The following is a 22,021-nucleotide window of genomic DNA, read 5'->3' as shown; positions in this document are numbered from 1 at the left end:
TACCAGTATATTAGCGAATGCTCTAAAGGCACAGTAACCTGAATGTGAATGAACTACCGATCCCTTTTTCGTGCGCCCTGAATACCATGAATTAAACTTACACAGTGACTTGTTATAAGACCAAATTACACCTTTCGCAAGATATCAAGCATCACACGCGACCATTCATCCTGTGAAATCCTGCTTGAAAATGCCACTCGCTGTCATATGCGTAGTAGTGCCTGACCGACCTAGTTGCATCACTCGGAGAATAATGCGGTAACTGTGACCAAGCTATCTGAACATAACCACTAGATAGACCTTGTTCATGGGCGACTCAACGTGTCTGATCCATGCGTGCGTGCAGCATACAGCAAATTGAGTATTATTCATTTGCGAAATTATCATGTTGTCCGCTGTGTCCATATGACTCTCCAGTCGAGTTTCTCGCTCTATTTGCAAGATCATTCTACCGGTAAAGAGTCTACTCAGTCGTCCTTATTTAGGCTTGGGCTGTCTGACAGCATAGGAAGGTTTCTATTTTACTTCATTTTTCTGAAACAACCTGTGCACAAATTACCTGGATGGTGACTGACAGCCAGTCTGAAGACGCCCAGATGAGATTCGAACCCGAGTTTTCGAAATGGTGATCCACGACTTTATGGTTTTTGTATCCCCGGAAGTCTTCTTCAAGAGAACCACCGCTTAACAATCTGTTTTTTTTACTTGGCCTTCTTAAAGTACCGCCTAACTCGTCATGAATTTCCGCTATACACTAGAATACGCAACGTTTCACCTGTTGTTGCGGAGCCGAGAAGTATGTATGTTGTCCTGCTCATATATCCAGCCACTGCATTGCTCACTTCGATCGTTACAGCGTTGGAAACTATCCAGCCATCCATGGATTCTGCCTTAATAAAACTTGGGGGTTCAGAAGTGGGAAGAAAGCAAAGTGTCTATCACATGTTATTCTAAAGCAACGAACTTGTAACCCATGATTCTACCCAACAGGGACCAACCATAGAACCTGGCCAACGTGGTCCATTCTGTTAAAATGGTCTCCATTTGATGGAATGCCCAAATCCCTAGCTTTACGTGATGGCCGAATGACTTTTAGGTCAAATATTGAGTTATTTAGAAAGTCCTTTGGGTTTGGTTTACTATCTTCCCTCATTTTAAATAACTATGCTATGCCGCAGCTTCTGCATAATCTCGGTAATTGACTCATCCAGCTTTTTTGGGATCAGTCCGCTACCACTCATCCGGTGTTCCATCTTTTTTAGCTGCTTACTTGTTCTTCAGCAGCACGAGAAGAGCATTACCATAAAATGAGCCTTAATTCTCTAATAAATCAAGGTTGCCAAATTAGTCATTTGTCATACCCTTGGTCGAATGTTGCCCAATGATAGAAGCGATGGGCCTCCCCCTCACACTCATGTGTGTCGATGAAACGCACTATCTGGATTCCAAATTAGATGAAACTAATCGGAATCGTCTATGCTTTGACAATTTTCTCCAGCCAACTGACCTTGTATTCCATGCTTTATCTCACACGAGCATTAGGACCACTCTTCTTTACGGAAAGCTCGGTTCTCAAGCTGATTGGACAGTATCCCGAATGAGCAACGAATGTAACTAATCGAGCTGAAGTGGACTTTGGAACATTGTTCGCATTTTCTGATTTCTTGAGATACGATCTTCGTTGGGGACTAGTGAAATCGAAGGTTTTAAAATCCGGCGCTCTTTCTTTGGGTTTAGTATTTTGGTAGAATTCGTGCGACCGCGACAGAGTTTTGTCTCTTTAGGGATGGGTTTCTCCATTGCAGAATTGGTGGACAAATCGTATGGATTATTGTATTGTCACACGCTTGACTTTTTCCCACAACACATTTTCGTCGTAAGCAAAGCCAAAGCGTTACTTTGTCAACACTTTAAAGTTTACTTCGGGGGAACTTCAATTGTCTAAGGTCTATCTCCTGTGTTGTCGATCAGTTCGTTTTCAGGTGACAATGTTTAGACAGAACCTAACTGGCCATTTCAAACAGCAGGTAAACATCAATCGTATGTGTAGTCGTCAACATTCATGACGTGAAACGATAGAAAAGTAAGGGTCAGCCACATACATCGATGACTATAAAAATTTACACCACAGTTTTGACCCACCCATACCTCTAAATGCGTAACCCATGACAACCGGACGACAGTTTTGTGTACAGGTAATCGTCCTACGATCCCTCAACGTGCAAAGTACTGTTACATTGGTGCTTGAAGTTCGGTGTACTCAGGACCACTGGTTTGTGAATATATCCATTTTAGGAATAGTCATATGGTGTGCCAAGTCCTTTGTCCTCAAGGTTTCTAGTTGAGCTACCTGATTCGCTCAAATCGGTTAGACAGATTGTATCAAGAGTAGTAACTGTCCAACTCATCCAATGAAAACCTGCCAGATAGTCGGACAAATTAGATACCTTATATAGATGGCTTGTGCAAAATTGACGAGATGGGAAAGCTCCGAAATTCCTGAAGAGGATGTAGTAACGTTCCTTCACCTTAGTCAAGGGGCGAGAAAGGCCCAGTGCTTAGACCGCAAACTTACTGACCTGAAGGTCCATGGTTCAACCCCAATCACAGTATGTCGACTTCTCCTGTCTAGACTTCGGCAAGCTGACAGTATCCCAGCTCTTGTGGTTCCTTTGGATGGCATGGTAGGCAGGCAGCTGAGCCGTTACTTCATTACTAGTCAAAGTAGAGAAATATCACTTTAGGAGTTTTCTTCTGAAGCACGTTCACTATCAGTGAGAATTTCCTTACCACACGAAGCTGAGTAGTTGAACGTTGTATGGAAAATACAGTTTAGCTGACTTCTAGTGAAATACCGTCATCTACTGAGGTTCATTAATCGAGATTTGATTGATACGCTTACCTTCAACAGACCGGTTCCGGTCGGTGCGAACTCGTTAAATATGAATTACCAGGGATTTCAGAAATTCCCGTCAAAATCGCTTTAGTTTTTTCAAACGGTATGTGACTTTCTTCTAGAGCATGCAGAGTAGTGGCTAGTGGTGATGCTCGTTTAGAGGCGAGAAGCGAGGATAAGAGCGTCGGGTTCGTGCAAAACACCAACAATGGGATCGATCCTGCATTTCTTGAGAACGTCTGCCCACACACTTCGGCGCACGAATTTTAGCTAAGAGCTCCAACTAAAGAGTTTTTAAGAACCTCTAGGGTTCCGTACCGAGGCAAGGGAAATTATGTTGGCTCGAGACAGGAGCAAGTGAATATCTAACGGCGTTCAAGCACTTTTATACTGCCACATCCTGGCTTATTTCCTGTGAATTTTTTGCAAAGGGTTTGGAGCGGGAAACTACAGCTTTCTTAGCTACCATGCCGGGTCCTATCTGGTACATATTTCAATCACAATCGAGCGGTGTTTATCAATTGATGTAGTGATCTCGGCTCATCACTCGTGGATCACTTCATTGTGAGTTTGCGTACTGCAACCACTCACTGGTACAAACGCATGTTCCAATTGTTTCTGCAATAATGTGCAAGTCGGGTGCCAAAAAAGCAAGCACCAAGAAGGAACTGNTAGTGTAGGGAAGACTTGAATTCAGATGAGTGAAGCAATTCAGAAATCAACGAAATTTACATCGACTGCGCTTTACGTTGATGCTATCAAAAACAGCATCGAAATAATTCGGACCTTGTTTTCACTCTCCACCTATGAGGTCAGTCCTACCCTCTTTTGATAACTTTTCACCTTCAGCAAATGTGAAATGGACGGGTGGTGAACACCACTCACTTACACGATACCAAATTTTCAAGGCAAACTAAGCTCAGCGTTCATCCAGGATACTCCTGATGACCATAACTCCAGCGAAGCCCATGAAGGACTCGACAAATGCAGTCCTCTGTTAGCCCCTTAGAGACCTACGCCGGTTCCTTCCATAATAAGCTTGACGGCACGGGACCCGCTGTGTTGTGCAGGTTCCGCATATTCCTATTTCACCGTCGTACAGTCGTAACCACTCGCTTGTATGCGCGTCATCCACCTATAACCAAGAAACAGCTAGTAAACAAAACACAAACTGGATTGCAAACGCTTCATTACCACCCGAGGTGACATCGTGAGTGCGGGGTTGACTAACTGACAAGTGAGCACCGAAGATGTTACCTCGATTGGTGATGAAACGTTTGCAATCCAACTGCCAAGCTCGGCGAACAGACCAACAGTCAATGAGAGCGCCTAAGCTAACTATATTCCACCACACTGCCAAAACCGAAACGGCTATCAATGCACTACTAGTATTTGAGACAGTCCTTGTGGTCGAAATCAAACCATTTGGACGTCACCCTTTGGCAAAACCAGACTTAGCTTCGCAAACGAAGCAGTGCGTTGACTTCCGTAAGGTCGCCCTAGATTCAGTCTGTGGGAAATGAACAGCGCCACTCGGTGCAGCCGCCAACCGCCCGCATAGCCCTCAATCTGCAGCTCGTGGCTTGCGTGTCAGCCAACAGACGTTGCGCCGCCTCGCGAACAGCCAATCCGGTTTCTCCTACGTGCATCGCCTATCGCGTTGCTGCGCCGAACGATCGATAAGCCTCGCTTAAACATACGCAGCCTTGGTGTGTCTGTCTTGCGCTTCGTTGTCTGCTGCTGGCTGGTTTCGCTAGCCGTGCCACCAATGACCTTGGTGCGCTTAGCTAACCTTGAGCTTTTGTGATGATGACCAATCGCACCGCTGTATCGATTGCCTAGCCCTATGGGCTGCTTTTGTCCGCTCCTGACCTACTCGCAGCTCTTTCCAAGCTAATTTGGCCGTTTGCCGTTGCCTTGCGCTCAATCTAAGAATAAACTACGGATCTATGCCACTAAAAACTTAGCATGAAGGCGTTTTTCATGCATGCCCCATCCACAACATGAAGAAGACCAGATTTCTGAGAATTCGTGATCTTCCGGCCAAATGTCGCGAGAATGAGCTACGTGATGTTTTTCAACGGTTCGTCCCAATTTTTTTATTAATTCGCTCACCTGCTTATTCTCCATAGGTATGGCTCCATCCAAACTGCTCGAGTCTACAAAGACGGACTTTCACGGCATGCTCTACTGGCGTTTGTGGACGTCAAATCAGCCGTCCGAGCAGCAAATGCTGACCACAGATTCAACGGTGCACCTTTAAACGTGGAATACTGTGACACATTTGACACTAGTGGAATTACTCTCAAATTACCAGACGTTTCTGTTGCTTCAGCGCACCTTGATCGTTCTTGGTGAGTGAATCGACTACGACTGATTCATTATGATGATCGCATTAAGTATTTTAAGCTTGATTATTGCTTCCCCTTCACTTTTCTGGTGTGCATTTCTTCGATGCATCGTGCAATGTCATCTTCAATGGCTAGCTAAATTTATTAGCTAATTCCTTTGCGGTCGCAGCTGAGTTTCACTCTTCGTGCGTATGTAAAATTGCTAAAAATTTGGTTCAACTAACATCTCAGACAATTTGGTAAGCTCATGAGTGGCCTGTGTAATCCACTCATCTCAGACTCATCAGAATATCCCACCGACTTGTTGGAGGACCTTGCTCATTTATTGTGACCGTCATATCCAGACTCCTTGTTACCAGGCTGGCTTTGACAACTCACATCAACTTCAACTTCCCATGGCTTTTCATCTGTCGGTTTCCCGTCGACGGGTGGGTATATAACTTGCATCGCGGGTATTTGAGTTCATTCAGTCCAATCGCTGGCTGTGACGATTTCAGTTCCTGCAGATCACTTCACACGATCAACCGAGGTTACCCCTATTGTTTTTTGCAGTTCGGGTGTTTAAAAGGGAAACCTCAATCTTTCCGCCTCGCACACTTTCTATACACATCACTCTGATTGCCTAGCTAATTTGGGCTCGCGTTTTAGATAATTTTAGACTAAATCTTTGGCTCGGGAATCTCTGTTCAGCTGCCTTCTTTAGAAGCGTTTCCCCAAGTGCCTTGGGTTAATTAATGAATCAACACTGCGCTCCTGCTTTTTTATATGACGGATTTTGTTTCTAAAATTCCGAGTCTGCAACGTGAACTACTATGTTTGTTTCCGTTTGTTCGTAATCAAAGTTTGTTTACCTGACCATCCTCCAGGTATATCCAGTCTTTCCCTAACGATGCGGTGGCTAAACGTCGATGGCGTTCGCTAATGCATGTGTTTCATCACCTGGCACCTGAATACTAGAACGATGAATGCATTCACCTTTAATTCTGTAAAGCTGGGGATGGCTGCAGTCTACATGGATGGTTCTAACACGCATTATTAATGAGGTTGTCACTGTTTTTTATGCGCAAACGTTCTCGAGATGCTTATGCAAAATTACGGGAGCCCCGTTGCTTATAGTACGGGCAAATTACTAGTAATTGCTTTTGCTTGATGCACGTAGCCTTCTTTTGCCCTGCCGACTGGTGTAATAGCTGAATTTTTCTTAACTCGGATTGTGCAGACGTACATGAAGTTAATGAGAGTGCAACAAAATATGCCCTCATCTACCTTCATATGCTTATTCATGCCCGCTGTCGCCGTCTACACTTGTTTGCCGTTTTTCGCACATTAGGCGTCGGATTTCACACGTAATCTTGTGCAGAACTGACAAGGTGTTTTTGACAACATTCACGTCAAACGTGGCTAAAGTTTGCTGAATTCGTGCATTTTTGTGACTAAACCCCCTTCGCTGATCGTGTCTACCGGCAAATTCGATTGGTAGATAGGTGCTGAATTACACCAACGTAGCCTTCGCCTGAAGCTACAGTATCGTTCCATGAGTGTCGATTTCATTTAATGTTTGGTTCGCTCTCCTGGTCACCTCCATCTGCTGGTAATTTGTGTAACTCTTCCGTCTTCGGGCCATATTTAGCCATTGCTTAGATAGCAGAAAAGCTCTTCTCAATTTTCTGCTATTTGTTTCGAAGTCGTGCTAAGTTTTTTGTTGATGGAAACAGTTTAGCTATAGCTAAACTGTATGAAGGCAGTTTTCAGCTGTTGTTTTTTGACAGAAAGTGTAACTAATTTTATTTTCCAAATGCCATTATTAACTATGGTGTATACTCTACCTAACGTACCTTTTACGACTCTGTCTCAGCAGTCCCAGCTATACATGCATTCTCAAGATATTGGTCGCTATTTTCTCCGAATACAGCAATTTGCATAGGACCTAGTTGACCACTGTTTCCTCAATTGTAAAGAGACTTTACAAAACTGATCTTAATTTGTCAAAATAAGATGTCCGGCTGAGACGTAACCCAAGTACAAAATAAATACTGATGTTTCAGGATATTTCGATAGACAACTGGCGGATATGCTGGCTTTGCGTGGACGGCGTGTTTGTCATCTTGGTCTAGTTTCGAAAAAGACTGCGATCTCTCCGTAGATTAACTGAGCAACTGGTAACTGTCAATCAAAATTTGCTGTTCGTTACTGTGGCTTACTGATCCTCACAGCTGTTGTGTTTGAAGTTTGTTGTTCCAGTTCAGGGCGCTTCCATTGATTGTTCCTTCAGTATGCCGTGTGCAAAGTCGCTATTTCCGTGTGGTTTACCTGCTGCTGGGGTACATCAGCTAAAGCGCGAATGATTTCTGGTGCACTTCCGTTTTGTTTGCCTTGTTTTCTCAGTTTACCAAGACTGTATTACACCTACTCAGCCTCCACTAATGAAGACTGGCTCGGCCCTAGAACCATTTATATTTTTTTCCCACTCGTTAACTACGAGAACAATAACTGAAACCAGATTACGCATGGATTTTTCCGCTTCTGTTACGCTAATTGGGCTCAGGCCTTGAAAGACTTCAGTCACACTAAGTCTGCATCTTAGCCCATCTAACTGATTAACTCGTCCAAGTACCAAATACCTTTGGAAATTTCGGGCGACCCAGGAGACCTACCCAACATTTAAAGCCGGATTCGTGCATCGTTTTCCGTAGCCAACCGCTGTATTCTTAGCTTTAACAGCGAGACTATCAGGACCCACGTGATGTGTACACGTCGAACCAAGAACGAAACGTATACGAGATCCCTCATACCCTGTGAAATAGTTTTTCCGAAATGGTCGCAACGAACTAGCATTCTTTCCCGGTACGAGTTTTATACGGGTTTTACCAGTAACCCTTGAAAATCAGGCTTTATTCGTCTGACCTTAAACTCGGCCACTCAGACTCTTCCGTATTATAAAATGAAATGATCGATGGCTGTACGTTATTTGCTACAATAGACTTTCCACTTGCTCACCGTTTTTTTGGAGTAGTAAGTTGAACATCTGGCATTGATTTTTAGTAAACCTCCCGCCTACCTTGGGAAGTGCTTATTAGGTATAACTCCGGTTTCCCCACACCATTAGTTCCATTATTTTTAGCATTTCTAATTATGCTTATAGCTCGAAGCTCCCTGTGGTGTCGAGTTTTTATGCTTCTGTTGGCCTCTCAACTTCCCCTATCTGAACTTCGACAACCTGGCAGTTAGGCATCGAAAGGATACTACAGCTGAATGATTTTTGTTGGCCAGGGGTCTAGTAGCATGTTAGCAAGTCGAACTTGTCTTTACATCTTTTTATGATAGGTTGAACAGCAAAAGCTTTCCTGTCTTTTGGCTGTTAAACATTGCCCTGCGTATGGTCTCTGGTAGGCTAACCACCGATCGCCACGCATATCTCCATGAAAGTGCACTCACTTAATTCCGTCCACTTCGTATTTTTACAGGATATATCGTATAATTAGCTATATCACGACGGCGTAATAACTACTTTTCTGTAATCTGTAAGCCTGCCTAGTCAAAGTAACTGTCTATATAAATGCAAATGTCGTCCAGCATAGTAGCCCACAAACTTTTGCCGACAAGCACTAATCTGTGATCGGGGTTCCTTTTGGACTGATTGTTCTCCTAACTGGTTAGTACCCAGACAATCATAGCCGTGTTTGTATGGGAGTACAACTAGCGGCCAGAGCTAGAAGTGGAATTCGGGATCTGCCACTTAATCATTTCTCGTCATTCTTCCGTGGCCTATCCTATACTGACAACCTATCCTGGTTTTCACATGTCATGGTCACCGTGACACGAGTATCTAGAAGCTTTGGTTTCCTTTTTCGGCTATCATTCTTTATCAATCTCGAATTCGCCTTATCTAAGGATAATTGTGTACTTCTGTTTATTTCTTCTCGATTCCATCCAACATGAAATCGCACGCCTCATAGATATCCCTTCACCGACTGACAAGTTACATTTTCTCATCTCTGGAACGTAGCGTCCCTGGCTTTATTCTACCCTCGTCACAGAAAACGTTCATCTGTTCCTTCTCCCATATCTTGCAATCAATGAGACGTTTTAGTTCATCAAATCATCCATGTCAAGTTACTACTACACGCTACAGGACTGTTCTTTCGTTTTCCTCTCCAAAAACGTCCCGTCCTTGTGACTTTGTGCCACCGTGTCTTTCTTTGCTCATTCGAAAGTCGGGTTAAGGTCTACCTTGGTATCTATGTTGTTTCACATAGGGTTTTGTGTTGCACTTTATGGTTATTTCCAGGAGCCTCTGGTATAGATCCTCTTTTCCCTATATTCGTGTGTGTATAAAAAGAAGCTAAATATAAATTTGATTCCTTCATATGAATCCAACTCAAATTCACGCTGGACACCGATACCATGAAGTTTCTTATGTAGAAAGCCGGTGCTTCGTTCATTATATCTGTTGATCCCATGTATTTCCCGAATCTTTGTTTTCCATAGCATAGTACTTCTTCAAGCTCAGTTAATCGAACTCTGGGGCTATAGCAGTAAGTGAAGTCTCACAAGCATCATCATTGTTGACAACACATCAGTGTCCTACACTGTACTTCGCTACCGCACTATCTCTCGGGCAGTGAATCTGTGGCCTTCGAATGAGTAAACCATAGGATTGCCGAAAAATCTTCAGTTTTGTTCTCATCAAAGTAGTTTTTTAATCCTAATCTACATATCTGTTCATCAATCACTATCCATATTCCCAAAGTGACTGGTGTTTGGTGGTCTATTTGTGTAGAAATTAAGGGGATACTGATTTACCTTTCTTGTTGCTTCAACTAACGGGTATTTGTCCACTTATTGTAGCCTATCCTTTCAACGTAACAATGTGAGTTTTGGCAGATGTGGCTAAACCAGTGCTGAAAGACACCTGATTCTGGAAGCCCTCGATTTCCTCATTGTTCTCACCCAGGTAGAACAGCACAGCCCACCGTCATTCGCTGGTAGCGTAAACACTTACCTAGGACCCACTTCTATGTTGCCATGTTTCAGTAGATAAGCATTTCCATAGTTTAGTCTTATCTTCAACCTCAGCCTTAAACTCAGGTCTATTTTTTAATCATTTTCTCGCTGTTAAAGTTGCCAGCTGTTTCTCTCTAATCAAGGTACTTTGACTGACATTCATGGGGTCTATAATATTTTTCTAATCTCAATGATTTCTTCCTAGAACTTCTACATAAGATACTTGGGCGAAAGTCCATTACCAAAATTAGGTTGGTCTTACTATACTCAGCATGTATATAGGTTTTTGTATCCTGGGCATGGTATGCTTCTCGGTTCAGTGTGAAAGACCACGGACCTATTACCAGGCCTCTACGTTTGTAGATTTAGTGCGATCTTTGAGTGAGTCATCATGTACTTTGTGGCAAACAGGTACTTTATTGCTTGTTCCAACTACCCCGATGGGATTGTGACGCCTTGTACCGCTACATCCACGGACCAAGCAGACCAGCATTTCCACATACTGTAGTTCTTATGCTTTGTTCCCAGCCTCCTGATCAATACCCCGTTGCTCCTGCTTCGTGTCCTCTCGCTGACTGCTAGTTGGTGCACACACTGAAAATAGCCGTTTTCAGCTAATCCTTAACCAAGATGCGATCGTTTTATTTTTATTGACGTTAGTATCCGGTTCTCCGATTTTCCACTCAAACCTAAACTCCGAGTTGTGCGTGAAAATCAGCTTGGGCATATAGTATTGGGAGGGGTTGCGATTTTTGAAGATTCACGTCCACATGCCCAAAAATAGTTTCGCGTTGTTTGAATAAGGCTATACTCTGGTGCGCATGAGATTTCCAATAAACGTATAAAAAGAACCCTACATCCCCGCGGTTATGTTGTTGAGGTGGCAATTTCAAAGTTCACTCTTTCAGAGAAGTTAGTTTGAAACCAGTCTTCCTAAATGAATACAGCTATGGACTCAAGGTAATTTAATCTGTTCGACGAAGACAGCAGCATTCATTTTCCGATAAATTACGATCCAGCAATCATGTGCTAGTTTACGCGTCCTGTCAACACATCGCTTAATCAAGAAAACTGGTTACTTGTCGGTATCGCAAATACTTGTAATACGTTGACGTGTGGCACAGAGCCAGTCCATCCCTTGCGGTGACGTGAATCTAAGCGACCGGATCAATTGACAGCTATCCTCTGTGAGGCAAATGGGAAAAGTATCGAGTGACTGCATCTTAGAACTTATAATTTCAAGGATTACTGACCTTTGGCTCAAAAAATATGTCCACCCATCGCACTGAGTTGCTATTTACCCAGTGTTTCAGTTTACAGTCATTTCATCGGGCACAAGACAGTGGCTCTCTACTTCGAACGTCCTGTACTCCTACCGCCAGGACAACTACTTTAGGTGAACAGTGAAATCTGTCGCTTCAGGAAGAGTGGCACTTATGAAGTTTCCGCTCTGTAGATCATTCACCCCATCTATTCCATTAGTGTTTTTAATCAGCTAGTCACCAAAAGACGTTTCGTTTGAATTGTGTCTATCATCCACATAAAATTGGCTTTAGCACCCAAATAATCCTGAGTTGCGTTACTCTAGCTTTGATTAGTTTATTCTTTCAGCCTCGGAACACTGCGCCCAACTGGAGTTACGACTTCCGACTGATCCTTTGTTTTTCCTCCTCGCAATACAAGTCACATTTGCATCGCGCCCATACTGCCTTCATCGAAAGCATAGCAACAGATGGTTAACATAACACGGATATTTATTTAGCTCGTCGAATAAATCAATGGCTTGTATCCGAAAGGGTGTGTAAACAGAGCTCAGCCGAAAATAAACGGAGTTTATCACTAACCTTCATTGCTAATGCATATCTTGACATGCGCATTCTTCGCTGATGTCTCGGCAACCATAAGCCCGTTTCAAGTTACACGCGTACCATGAGATGGGCTGGTGCATGCAGAAGCCGAAACAAAACCAACTTAATCACCGAGTTAATCACAATGGAAATCACCCTTGGGAACTTACGTAATATGCTTTGGTTACTGCGGTAGCTAGAGGCGCCGTCCCTCGAAATTACATGATCCCACTTGGTTTTTTAGTCCCACAATTATCTTTGGATGTGTGGGTTGATGCAAGCATTATGGCAATAATCCCACGATAAGCAAGACTCTAATGTGACGATTTCCACTCACTAGGTTCGCCAGTTCGGTCTTCGACAGTGAGCTCGAGTTGTTGCACGGATGTGCATAGACCCAGGATGAATAGTGTTTTGTTCTGACAAACAGTTTTCATCCCGGGTCACCTAAAGTTGTGCTACCCTGTCTGAAAACAGTGCATACTGAACGATGATTGACAGTTATGTACTCTCATAGTTCGTGTAGTGGAAAGAGGGCTCTCATGTGCCCTATGGACATCCAAAAAGCAGATTTTCTCCACCAGACACCCGTCCATGAGCGCACGGGGCGAGATGGCCCAAGTGGTTAGAGCACGAATTTACTGACCGGAAGGTCCGTGGNCGCGGTTCGAATCCGACCTCCGCCACTCGACTTCCCCTGTCTAGGCTTGGGCAACCTGGCAGTATCCCAGCCCTCGTGCTTCCTTCGGGTGGCATGGCAGCTAGGCACCGGAAGGGTGCTACAGCTGAACGCCATGAGCGCACTAACTAGCCATTAGACAACCTTGCCCATGATGCCGATACGCACAGTGCGCGTGAGAGAGCCGGTCAGGGGTTCGCTTCTTATTCTCAAGCCCTTTTTCTCCTGATTAAATCGTAACCGACTGACTGACCCCATCGATGGTTTACATCCACTCGCTTGAATGGCAACTGTCCGAAACAAAAGTTGCTGACACGGTTGACGCTCACTTTCAGCTTACAATGCGCAACTTGCTGTATACGTCTCAATTATTCGATTTAGCAGATTTTTAACACCCATTACGCTGTTACTGAAAGCATATTTGTCTTTTCGGATCTTATAAGTACTCCTCAGCCTCCATTTCGATTCAACGAGAAATAGTAAGGCACTGGCATGGGGACTGAATCAGCTCATCAGGGCCCAAGTGGAGTGACCACGAAAACCACTGTCGGAACAGGTCTTTTTAGATGCACTACCAAAAATAGCAGGAATATTTCTATTAGACTGTTTAAAACATCGGAAACATTGATAAGTAAAAACCCGGATTTTGGTATACCAACTAATTCCGGGTGAATAAAGTTCATGCAGGATATCTCCAAGCCGTCATTCTGCCTTTCCTTCTGCTTGTTGTGTATGCTGTGGACTGCTNTTTGACGTTGCCGAAATCTCAAGCAATCGTCCATATAGTCTGGTAGACGTCTTCACGTTATTTTTGGTAGTGCATCAGATGCTTTCATGGACTGCAAAGAAACTGATACTTAACGCTGGAAACAACTTAAGGTTTAACTAAGCTTCTCTGACGCCGGTCTGATTTCTCCGATGAATTCGATGTGCGTACCATGCGAAGCTGTTGGATGCGCTACTCACAGGCTTATTTAATACCCCAGAAAACTGGATCACCCCCTCCCCTCCATTGTCCGAGTCACTGGCTTTTTAATACACCAGTATGAAATTCCATGGAGTGATGGACCTGTGTAAAAATACAGGTAAGGTACAAAATTGGAGTGTCAGCATACAGTAACCCGGAGGCCGCTTGTAGACGTCAGGGCCGCATCCAATCCCTTTCATATGGTGTCCACTGTCTTTGAATTGTTTGAACTTGGCGCGCTACCATGGATGGATGAGTTTTGATTAACCTGACTGGATTCAGAAAACATTTGCTCGAATTGGAGTGACTAAGTGAGAGGATCAATTTGCTTTTTTCGGACACGACTGTAAACTGAAGTTATACCCTTATTTTAAAATCAAGCTATCAGTAACGGGAGACTGGGATTTCTTGTGATATTCTTCAACTGAATGTGCTGTATAAAGGTTGTTTAGTTTTTTAATTGGATATCGGTATATTGGTATATCGAAGTTTCTTTACGTAACATTATAAGATTGAAGAGTTCACCGGCGTCCTCTTAATTCACACAATCGCTTAGCTGTGGAGCCCTCCCTCTACATAGCCACCGCGCAGCGCGAAGGAAGCACGAGAACTGAGGTGCTATTTACCTTGCAGCTTCACTCAAGGATAGTGGAAACGTAGATCCAAACTCACTGGGCCGATCGAGTGCTGTAGCAACTGAATGATATCGAGTAATCTTCGTCAACTTTCCATACGCTAAAGGCAACCAATAAAGCCATCTGTACTTAAGCAAGCTACTCGTCATTTCATTCAGAATCGAGGGAACGGATGTGAGACCCGGTGAATCACAAATCTTTTACGATAGCTCTTGTTGACTAATCGTTCGTTTTCACTCGAAGACTAATCATCCATAGAGAGGACAGATTCAATGAAAGGCATTCATTTGCAGAATGAATTGGTGTTATGCAAAGAATGGAGTAGATCTCTGTCTACGGCTGAGCTGCAAATGCTGACGATTCTTTCTATCAATGCAATCTTTATTTTCTACCTGGTCGCTCGGCGGTTCACAACCCAGTAGATACGCGCCCAATCTCTGCGCCTACCTGGTGAGTCTCGAAGGTAATCGTGCGACAAATTTTTCGGACCGGACCACGCCTTGTTATCATATTTCGAATCAGCTGATAAACGATCATGGCAACAAGTCCGGATGAAACTAACCAAAAACACCTTGAGATAAAGTGTATCGCTTTAAAACATGACCAGTACTTGGTAGTCCCAATTGTCAACTTAACGAAACACAACATTACAGCGGCGTGTTAGCAACACGAACTTATTAGCCTGCGTTCTCACTAGTTGGAGCGAATGACGTAAGATCTCAGGCAGAATCCGTCGCCAAGCAACTGAATGTTCCTTTTAGAGGGGGTTTCTCACCGTGTTTACTGCCCGTTGTCCGGTTAAGCGCGTGTTCCCTATTCTTATGCAGATTCAAACGATAAGCCTCTGGACTTCCAAGGTGTCTCCAATTACGGCTGTAGTGTGAACTCTGTTCAACATTGCTGTGGGATTCCCGTGAATAGACGAACCCACTAAGTTCATAGCAGTGATCAACGGTTCAAGAGACACGTAAGTGAAACTATCCAAGCTGTAAGACAATAGAGCTATTAAACCCTGTGGATCTCAATGCAAGATAGCTCGAGGCTTGTAACGCGGGTTTCTGACGGAAACCCTAGTCGTTCGTGTGTACTCGACTTTTTGATAGTTTCCATGTACGCCAAAGCGACCAACAGTATCTTAGCTCCCATGTTTCTTCACGTTGCGTGGCATCAATGCATAATCTGATTTTTCTAGTTGCTTGCCTTGTATCTACCTACATGTAACTCCCATACTTATATGTTCTGTTTGCAGCAAAGATCAGTCGAGCAAAAAGCTGCTACCCAGAACTACGCATGAAGCGTCTCAACCTACGAAACCGAACGGTCAATCGGGACGTCCTTATCTAGTATCCAAGAGGGCAGATGAACGAACGTTTACGAATCTTCACAACAATGACCAAGTGCTTCGGCCGGTGCAAAGCTCAGCACTGCCTCTGAGAACTTCGGCTTCTCCGCGTGGGCTGAAGTTAAGCAACCTTCCTCCAGTCAGCAAACTTTCCGATGAGCACTTGAGGCAAGGTTTGTTCACGGAATTTCGGCGTTGCGGTCGTATTCAGTCGATCGTTCTTCCCGGCAGTAACTCTCCAGCATCCTTAGCTCCATCCGAGCTTTCTGGTGCCACTAGGGTCGCCATCATCACTTTTCGAAGATCCGAAGAAGCCGAAAGCGCCTACCAGGCCATTCGTAGTGGAGAAAAGTTGTTATTTTCAACATCTGTGGTTGTTGAGCATCATCCTGGTTTCACTGGTGAGTTTTCTGGTGTGACTGGATACAATTCAACACGGCGTGACTTAGGAGAAGTATATGCTAGGCCCGATCTTGTCAACCCACCTATCAGCTAGATTGAACCCTTGTTCCGCAATTTTCATGATTTTTACATCTATTATGACTGTTCACTGTCTCATTCATATTGCTTCGTCTTAATTGTACCATCCATCTGGTTCAGAATTATGAGTGTCTTTCTATCACAATTTTCTGAACTCACCGGGTTTGTCACCTTACCTTCGATGAAATGCTGATGATATGCAGTTACCTGACCACCAACATTGCTCAGCGGTGAAGGCTTAAGGGTAGCACCATGAAACTCCTGGACAATAACCAGATTCACTTAATGTCATAGTCACCCGTTAGGTGTGTGAAAGCTCATTGCTGATGTTTTCTGCACTGCGCTTGGTCACGGCTCAAGTTGGCCAAGCCACCCACGCGACTTGTGGATGAATCACTTGAGGGAACTAAAGTGGTGTTTACACCATGATTTGGCAATTGCGGTCGTTCGGTTGGGGCTATCGATAGGGTCTTAATACAATGGCACCGCTCAAGTACGTGGAGCAGCGTTTCTGAAAATCGAACGGTTTTGTTCAGTCTTGTGTGGGTTTGCGCTTGAGAGGTTACCGTACTCAGACCCACCGTGATGAAGTATTCTACCTAAGACCCGATATCATCGGTAGTTTTTAACAATCACTACCGCTTTGTTCCACTAGTACCCTCACCACCAAGTCTTGTAAACCACTTATATGTGGCTTTTGTGTTCATCTGTAGAGCTTTGGCAACCCACAGTTTCACCTTCATTCTACTGAAACTTATCATACTTGTTCGTAACCTAGTGTGAAGTGTAAGTAGTTCTCAGGTCCGATATTTTTAATAATAACTGTCCGCATTCTCGGTTGTTTTTCGGGCTGACTTTTGGGTCCCCCTGGTCTTGACTCACAACAACAGTTGTTCTGCTCATTTTGGCAGTGAACCGAAAACAATAAAGGCAATGCAGTGAAGTTCGGAAATATTTCTTGGGATTAGGGCATTGGGTCCCACTCGTAGTTTTCTTCGTAATTTACTTTGGACGGAGCCTGTATGCGCGACAGTTACTGATTTTAGTTTTCATACCCTTGGGTCTGTATCACAAACGAGGATCGTATATGTTAAAACTCGAAACTATAGTCAATCGAGCTTCGATTTCCTAAACTGGAGCTCATTGTTCAAAAATGGTTGGTCTGATGTCGAAGTTCACGCTGTTATTTGGTGTTTCCGGTGTATTCGGTTACTTACCTCATTAACTCCGTCCATCTTGTTAACCCTCAGAATTTTCGCTGCTATCGCTCGCTCCTTCTACCAACTGTCGCATTAGTAACTTTAGTCACAATCTGAATAGATGCTATCCTTGATTATGTATAGCTCCCCCGTAGTCTTGTAGAGATTATCTTTTCGTCCTAGCCACATGTCGTCTAGACTATCCTCAGCAATCAAAGCTGGATTCGATTTCTGTGCGATTAAAAAACTTGGTCATTCGATCATGAAACTAAATCGCGACCGTCAATCGTGGTTACCCTCTAATGAATCTCAACCTGTTCGTTGAGCTTGGCAGTTCGCCTCGCCAGCACCTGACATCTCATAATCAGTGCGCTGAGCAGCGGTGGTGCGTCAGCGGATGTATCGCTACCTTACAACTTACTGATGAAGTCACCTTAATTGGTGATGAAACTCTTTCAATCGAATTATCCGGCTCAACGATCATGCGTAACATCAAATAAAATCTCGGAAACTGTGTGCTACTATGTACACCTTGCTGCTGGGTTGTGTGTACAATAGAATCATTTCTTTCCCCACCACTGCCTGTGACATCGGGTGCGTTCGTTTTGTCCACATTCTCATAGTTTTAAACACTAACTAAAATTGTTTACTTGTGTCATGACACGAACATCCATCTTTCAGTAGTTAGGTTTGAGATTCTGTCCCCAATCCGTTCCCCTTCAAATTGACTGAGCGATTCCCCGGGTCCCATTTAAGCACCCAGCTGTCGTCATCGACACAGAGTACCCCCGACGAATTTGTTCCTAGGGCTTACTGAGTACCAGATTATCATTCAGTTCTTCGGAATGAGTCCATAGTCCAGGCTTTTCACGTGTTATCCTTTTTCCAAGCGCTTGTGAGAGCACTGGATCTGAACAGTTACATTCTAAACTTTTTCACTTTATTCACTGACCTCTAGGGTCCGAGGAATGTCCCCCCAAATCTGGTCCGGGGATAAATGTCGCGGAACCTCTCAATACATCAACCACTTGTGTGAACGTTCCACCTCACCCTAATTCGCGACTACAGCCGAATCCAGACAATTTCCAAGTCACTCAAACGAGCAAATGTCCTACGCGAACACTATATGTCGCCGGTCTTACGGCTGGACCCACCGGTCCAGTTACAAGCGATCAACTGACGACAGCGTTTCGGAAATTTGGCGATATCATAGTGAGTGGTCATTAAGGTATCACAGTTCATAATTTCTATTCTACTCGAAAACATCGCCAGCACTGTACATTTTAAGAGATATTAGCATTCAAAGTAGTTACAAAGGCAACTTAGGTCCGCAAGATCTAAACTGTCATAATCGATGCGGAATCATTCTGCGAGTCCCGTCGGTGATGTTTCTTTTGTTATGGCAGCCACCAGCTTTATCCGGTGGACCGTTGAATTCAGAATGCGTGTTCTTTTCAAATGTCTTCTGTGTGAAAGTGGATTCATATGAGCATCCCTTGAGTATTTAGTGTCTGGTCATCCTCAGCTTGGATGTAGACAGTGTGATTCATCTTAGCTGGCAACTCACCTGAATCGAGGAGATTAATTAGTTCAGATTTCCCAGGTGAACGAACATCTCGTGCTATTATATACCCAGTTTTTTTAGGTAGTACAGTGGTATTCACCATTAATTTTGGTGTGCAATTAAAAAAATAAGTTTTTAGTGTAATCTGGAATAAAGCTTCAAAGCTTAGAGCTAATGTGGCACTTGACCCTCCAGGAGGATCTGCATTGTATGGTTAGCAACACCAGCTCCTCTTTCACAAATCTACTATTCATCATTTTGCTTGTGACTCTAGCATTAGCAAATGTATCATCTTCCTTTCGTTATTCTAAACGATCAGCCACTTGAACGGATCTCAAATCATTGAATACCGAACCCAGGAAGAGCATCAGCAAACTAGTCCCTCTACTGACCCTTGCCGATGAGGTCATTTGGTTAAAGCAGATTCTGACGGTCTGTTTCGTCACTTTCCGTGCTCCTTCAGGTATCTGCAAAAGGTTTATGTGGGTAGCGAGAACTGATGTTCCTTCCAACGACTATGTACGGAATCCTATCACCCCTTTTCTATGTCCCAGCATCCACCAATTTAGGTGTCGTGGTATTCAGAGCACTATAGTAGGTGGTTATTAATGGTTTGTGCTACTTTTCCGTGATCTGGGGCTCATACTAACTGATTGGATTGGAATTAGTTATCCGTATGTACCAAAAGTGCCAGGCGATAAGTTGTGTACGAAGCAGATACCATGGTCAAGAATGATCCTTTGAAAGGACGAAAGTGACATTCACAACTCAGTACATTTATGGACTTGAATGACGCATTCGAGCTTTTGGGTGGGGGTGGTTATCAGTCCGATTCACCTCAGTGCGGTCAAACAGGCTGCGAGTCGTAAGTTTCCAATGAAACAGGCTTCTAATACTAAAACGTAGCATTACAGGCTATACCATCGGTTATCAATACACAAGTCTGGCACCTAATCGAGATGTGCCGTCCCAACATATGTCGCCACTGTTGCCAGTCTCTCTGTAGTTGGTAGCCGCGCTCTAATGGAGCAGCTTAGGTTACATACGATAGCAACACCTATTTTTCCCATTCATCTGGAGAACTGCCTGAAAAATTCACTTATCAATGGTCGACCTTGGTGGTATCATTCCATGCTGTGCATATACTTCACTCTGGACGATCACACCTACACACAAACCAATTGTCGTAGATTCGCATTCACATTCACTGCTATCGATCCAACTTTACGATGCGTTTGCTTTGTTTTGTGTTCCTGTCGATCGGTTCCTGTCACTGTTTGCATAAATCTACGTGGACATCACATGGGATGCTTGCGAGCTGACCACGATGTAATAGATTTCGTCCGCTATCTATGTGACCCAGGCCTGACCGCTGTGGCGCACTTCCTGTGCCTGTCTGACTCCGATAATGTTAGGTGCGGATTTGTAGTCGTGTTTGTGCGCAGCCACGCGCGTGAACCATTGTTTGTAGGTGTTTGTATTCTGGTTGCAACCACTAGCCTTGGTTGTGCAGTGGCACCTTGCTTCGCTGCTGGTAGTATTTTGTCTGTCTACCGTTGCATTGTGATGCTTTGTGTATTATTGCACGGTTGTGTTTATGTGCACACAATTGCAAACACTGTCGTTACAGGCATCTTTCACTGGGTACGATCGATACCATCGCATAGCTATTGATTTTATGGTCTCCACACATTCATTTCAACGCTGTACAGGTACATTCACACTTACCAAAGTTCCTCTACTGGGTACCAGCTTTGTTCGATTTTCTGGCTACCTTCATTCTTATGCTGTACTACGTATAGGAATCATCGCCTTGAATCGTTGACTCGACTACGATCGACTGATTTCCGGGACAGTCAGTGTTCCTACTGCAGAAAAGTCCAATTAAATGATGAACTGATCCATTGCTTTTTGTCCAGTCGAAATGCGAGTTCGCTGAGTACCCTAAACTGCTTATCGGTGTTCGGTAACCAATTGAATAATAGTCACGCGGGCCGAAAAGATGGGCCATAAGCCTAATGAATTAACTCACTGCCCATCGTATGAAATAAATCCAACGCCCGAAACCCTGATCCGTCAAGGGTGGGATTGTATCCCTCGATTTAATCCATTAACCAAAATGCACTGCTCTATGTATACGAATTCGTTCGGCCATTTGACATAACCGTCAATGTCACTAAGGCTCTGTCTATTGTTGTCGCAGATGACCACTCACGGAAGATCTGGTCGTATTATTCATGTGAGCACGGCTTGATGCTCAAGAGGGGATTTCGGAAACATTATTCATCAATCTACACACCGCATACCTAAAAGGTCTTGACTTGGGCGACCGTGAAGCTGATATGATGCAACTGCCCTCCCTTCGTCCGGGTCTTCATTCTACTTCATTTCACAGCTCGTCACCGTGCGTCCTATCCATAGATGTAAGATCCTCTTCGTTTACGACATACGGGCAGCTTAATTCTCCACTGCTTGCAACTACTGCCGTCGACTACGTAACCATATGTTCCGGCTGCTGCTTTAGCATACTTTCGTGTATCTAACGGTGTAGATATGTTGAGCAACCCAGTTTTGTTGATAGTCTCCACAGACAACCATAAAATCAATGTTTACGTTACTGGTTGTCGGTATTGCGCCCAGGATGGGACTATTAGTGTAAGCTACAGTAACAAAAAATAGGCGGATGTTGTCTGACTTCTTTCTAAAGACTCACCTGGCGGAACCGGTCAAACTATGTATGCTGCTAATCACAACTGCAATATTAACTGGTTATCACTCTGGCCGGACGTTAGGTCCTGTGACTGCGAGTCCATCTTCCCATAATGTCTGGCCAAAGAGTGATAACCATTTAATATTGCAATTGTGACTAGCAGCGGACATGGTTTGGCCAATTTCGTTAGTTCAGTCTTTAGAAAGATGTCAGCAAACGTTCGCTTACTTTTTGTTACTACAGCTTACACTAATAGTCTCATCCCGGGCGCAATGCCGATAACCAGTAAAGTAAACATGGATTTTATGGTGGTCTGTGGAGACTGCCAATAGGTCTGTGACATTGGG

The 22,021-nt window shown here is 44.0% G+C and overlaps 1 protein-coding gene across 1 annotated transcript in view; it reads left to right on the top strand.

Moving 5' to 3' along the window:
- Positions 1–5,029: 5,029 nt before the first annotated feature.
- Positions 5,030–22,021, top strand: part of T265_13402 (hypothetical protein) — a gene marked incomplete at both ends in the record, with an annotated part of 41,756 nt that continues 24,764 nt past the window's right edge. Inside the window, 3 exons of the mRNA XM_009168710.1 lie at positions 5,030–5,250; positions 15,629–16,122; positions 18,359–18,612. Coding sequence (XP_009166974.1) covers positions 5,030–5,250; positions 15,629–16,122; positions 18,359–18,612 — 969 coding nt within the window. The remainder of the gene's footprint in view (positions 5,251–15,628; positions 16,123–18,358; positions 18,613–22,021) is intronic.

This window comes from Opisthorchis viverrini, assembly GCF_000715545.1.
Source record: "Opisthorchis viverrini unplaced genomic scaffold opera_v5_63, whole genome shotgun sequence".
In the NCBI taxonomy this organism is placed as follows: domain Eukaryota; kingdom Metazoa; phylum Platyhelminthes; class Trematoda; order Opisthorchiida; family Opisthorchiidae; genus Opisthorchis; species Opisthorchis viverrini.
The sequence above is the reverse complement of the archived record's forward strand: the minus strand, read 5'-3'. Positions and strand labels throughout refer to the sequence as shown.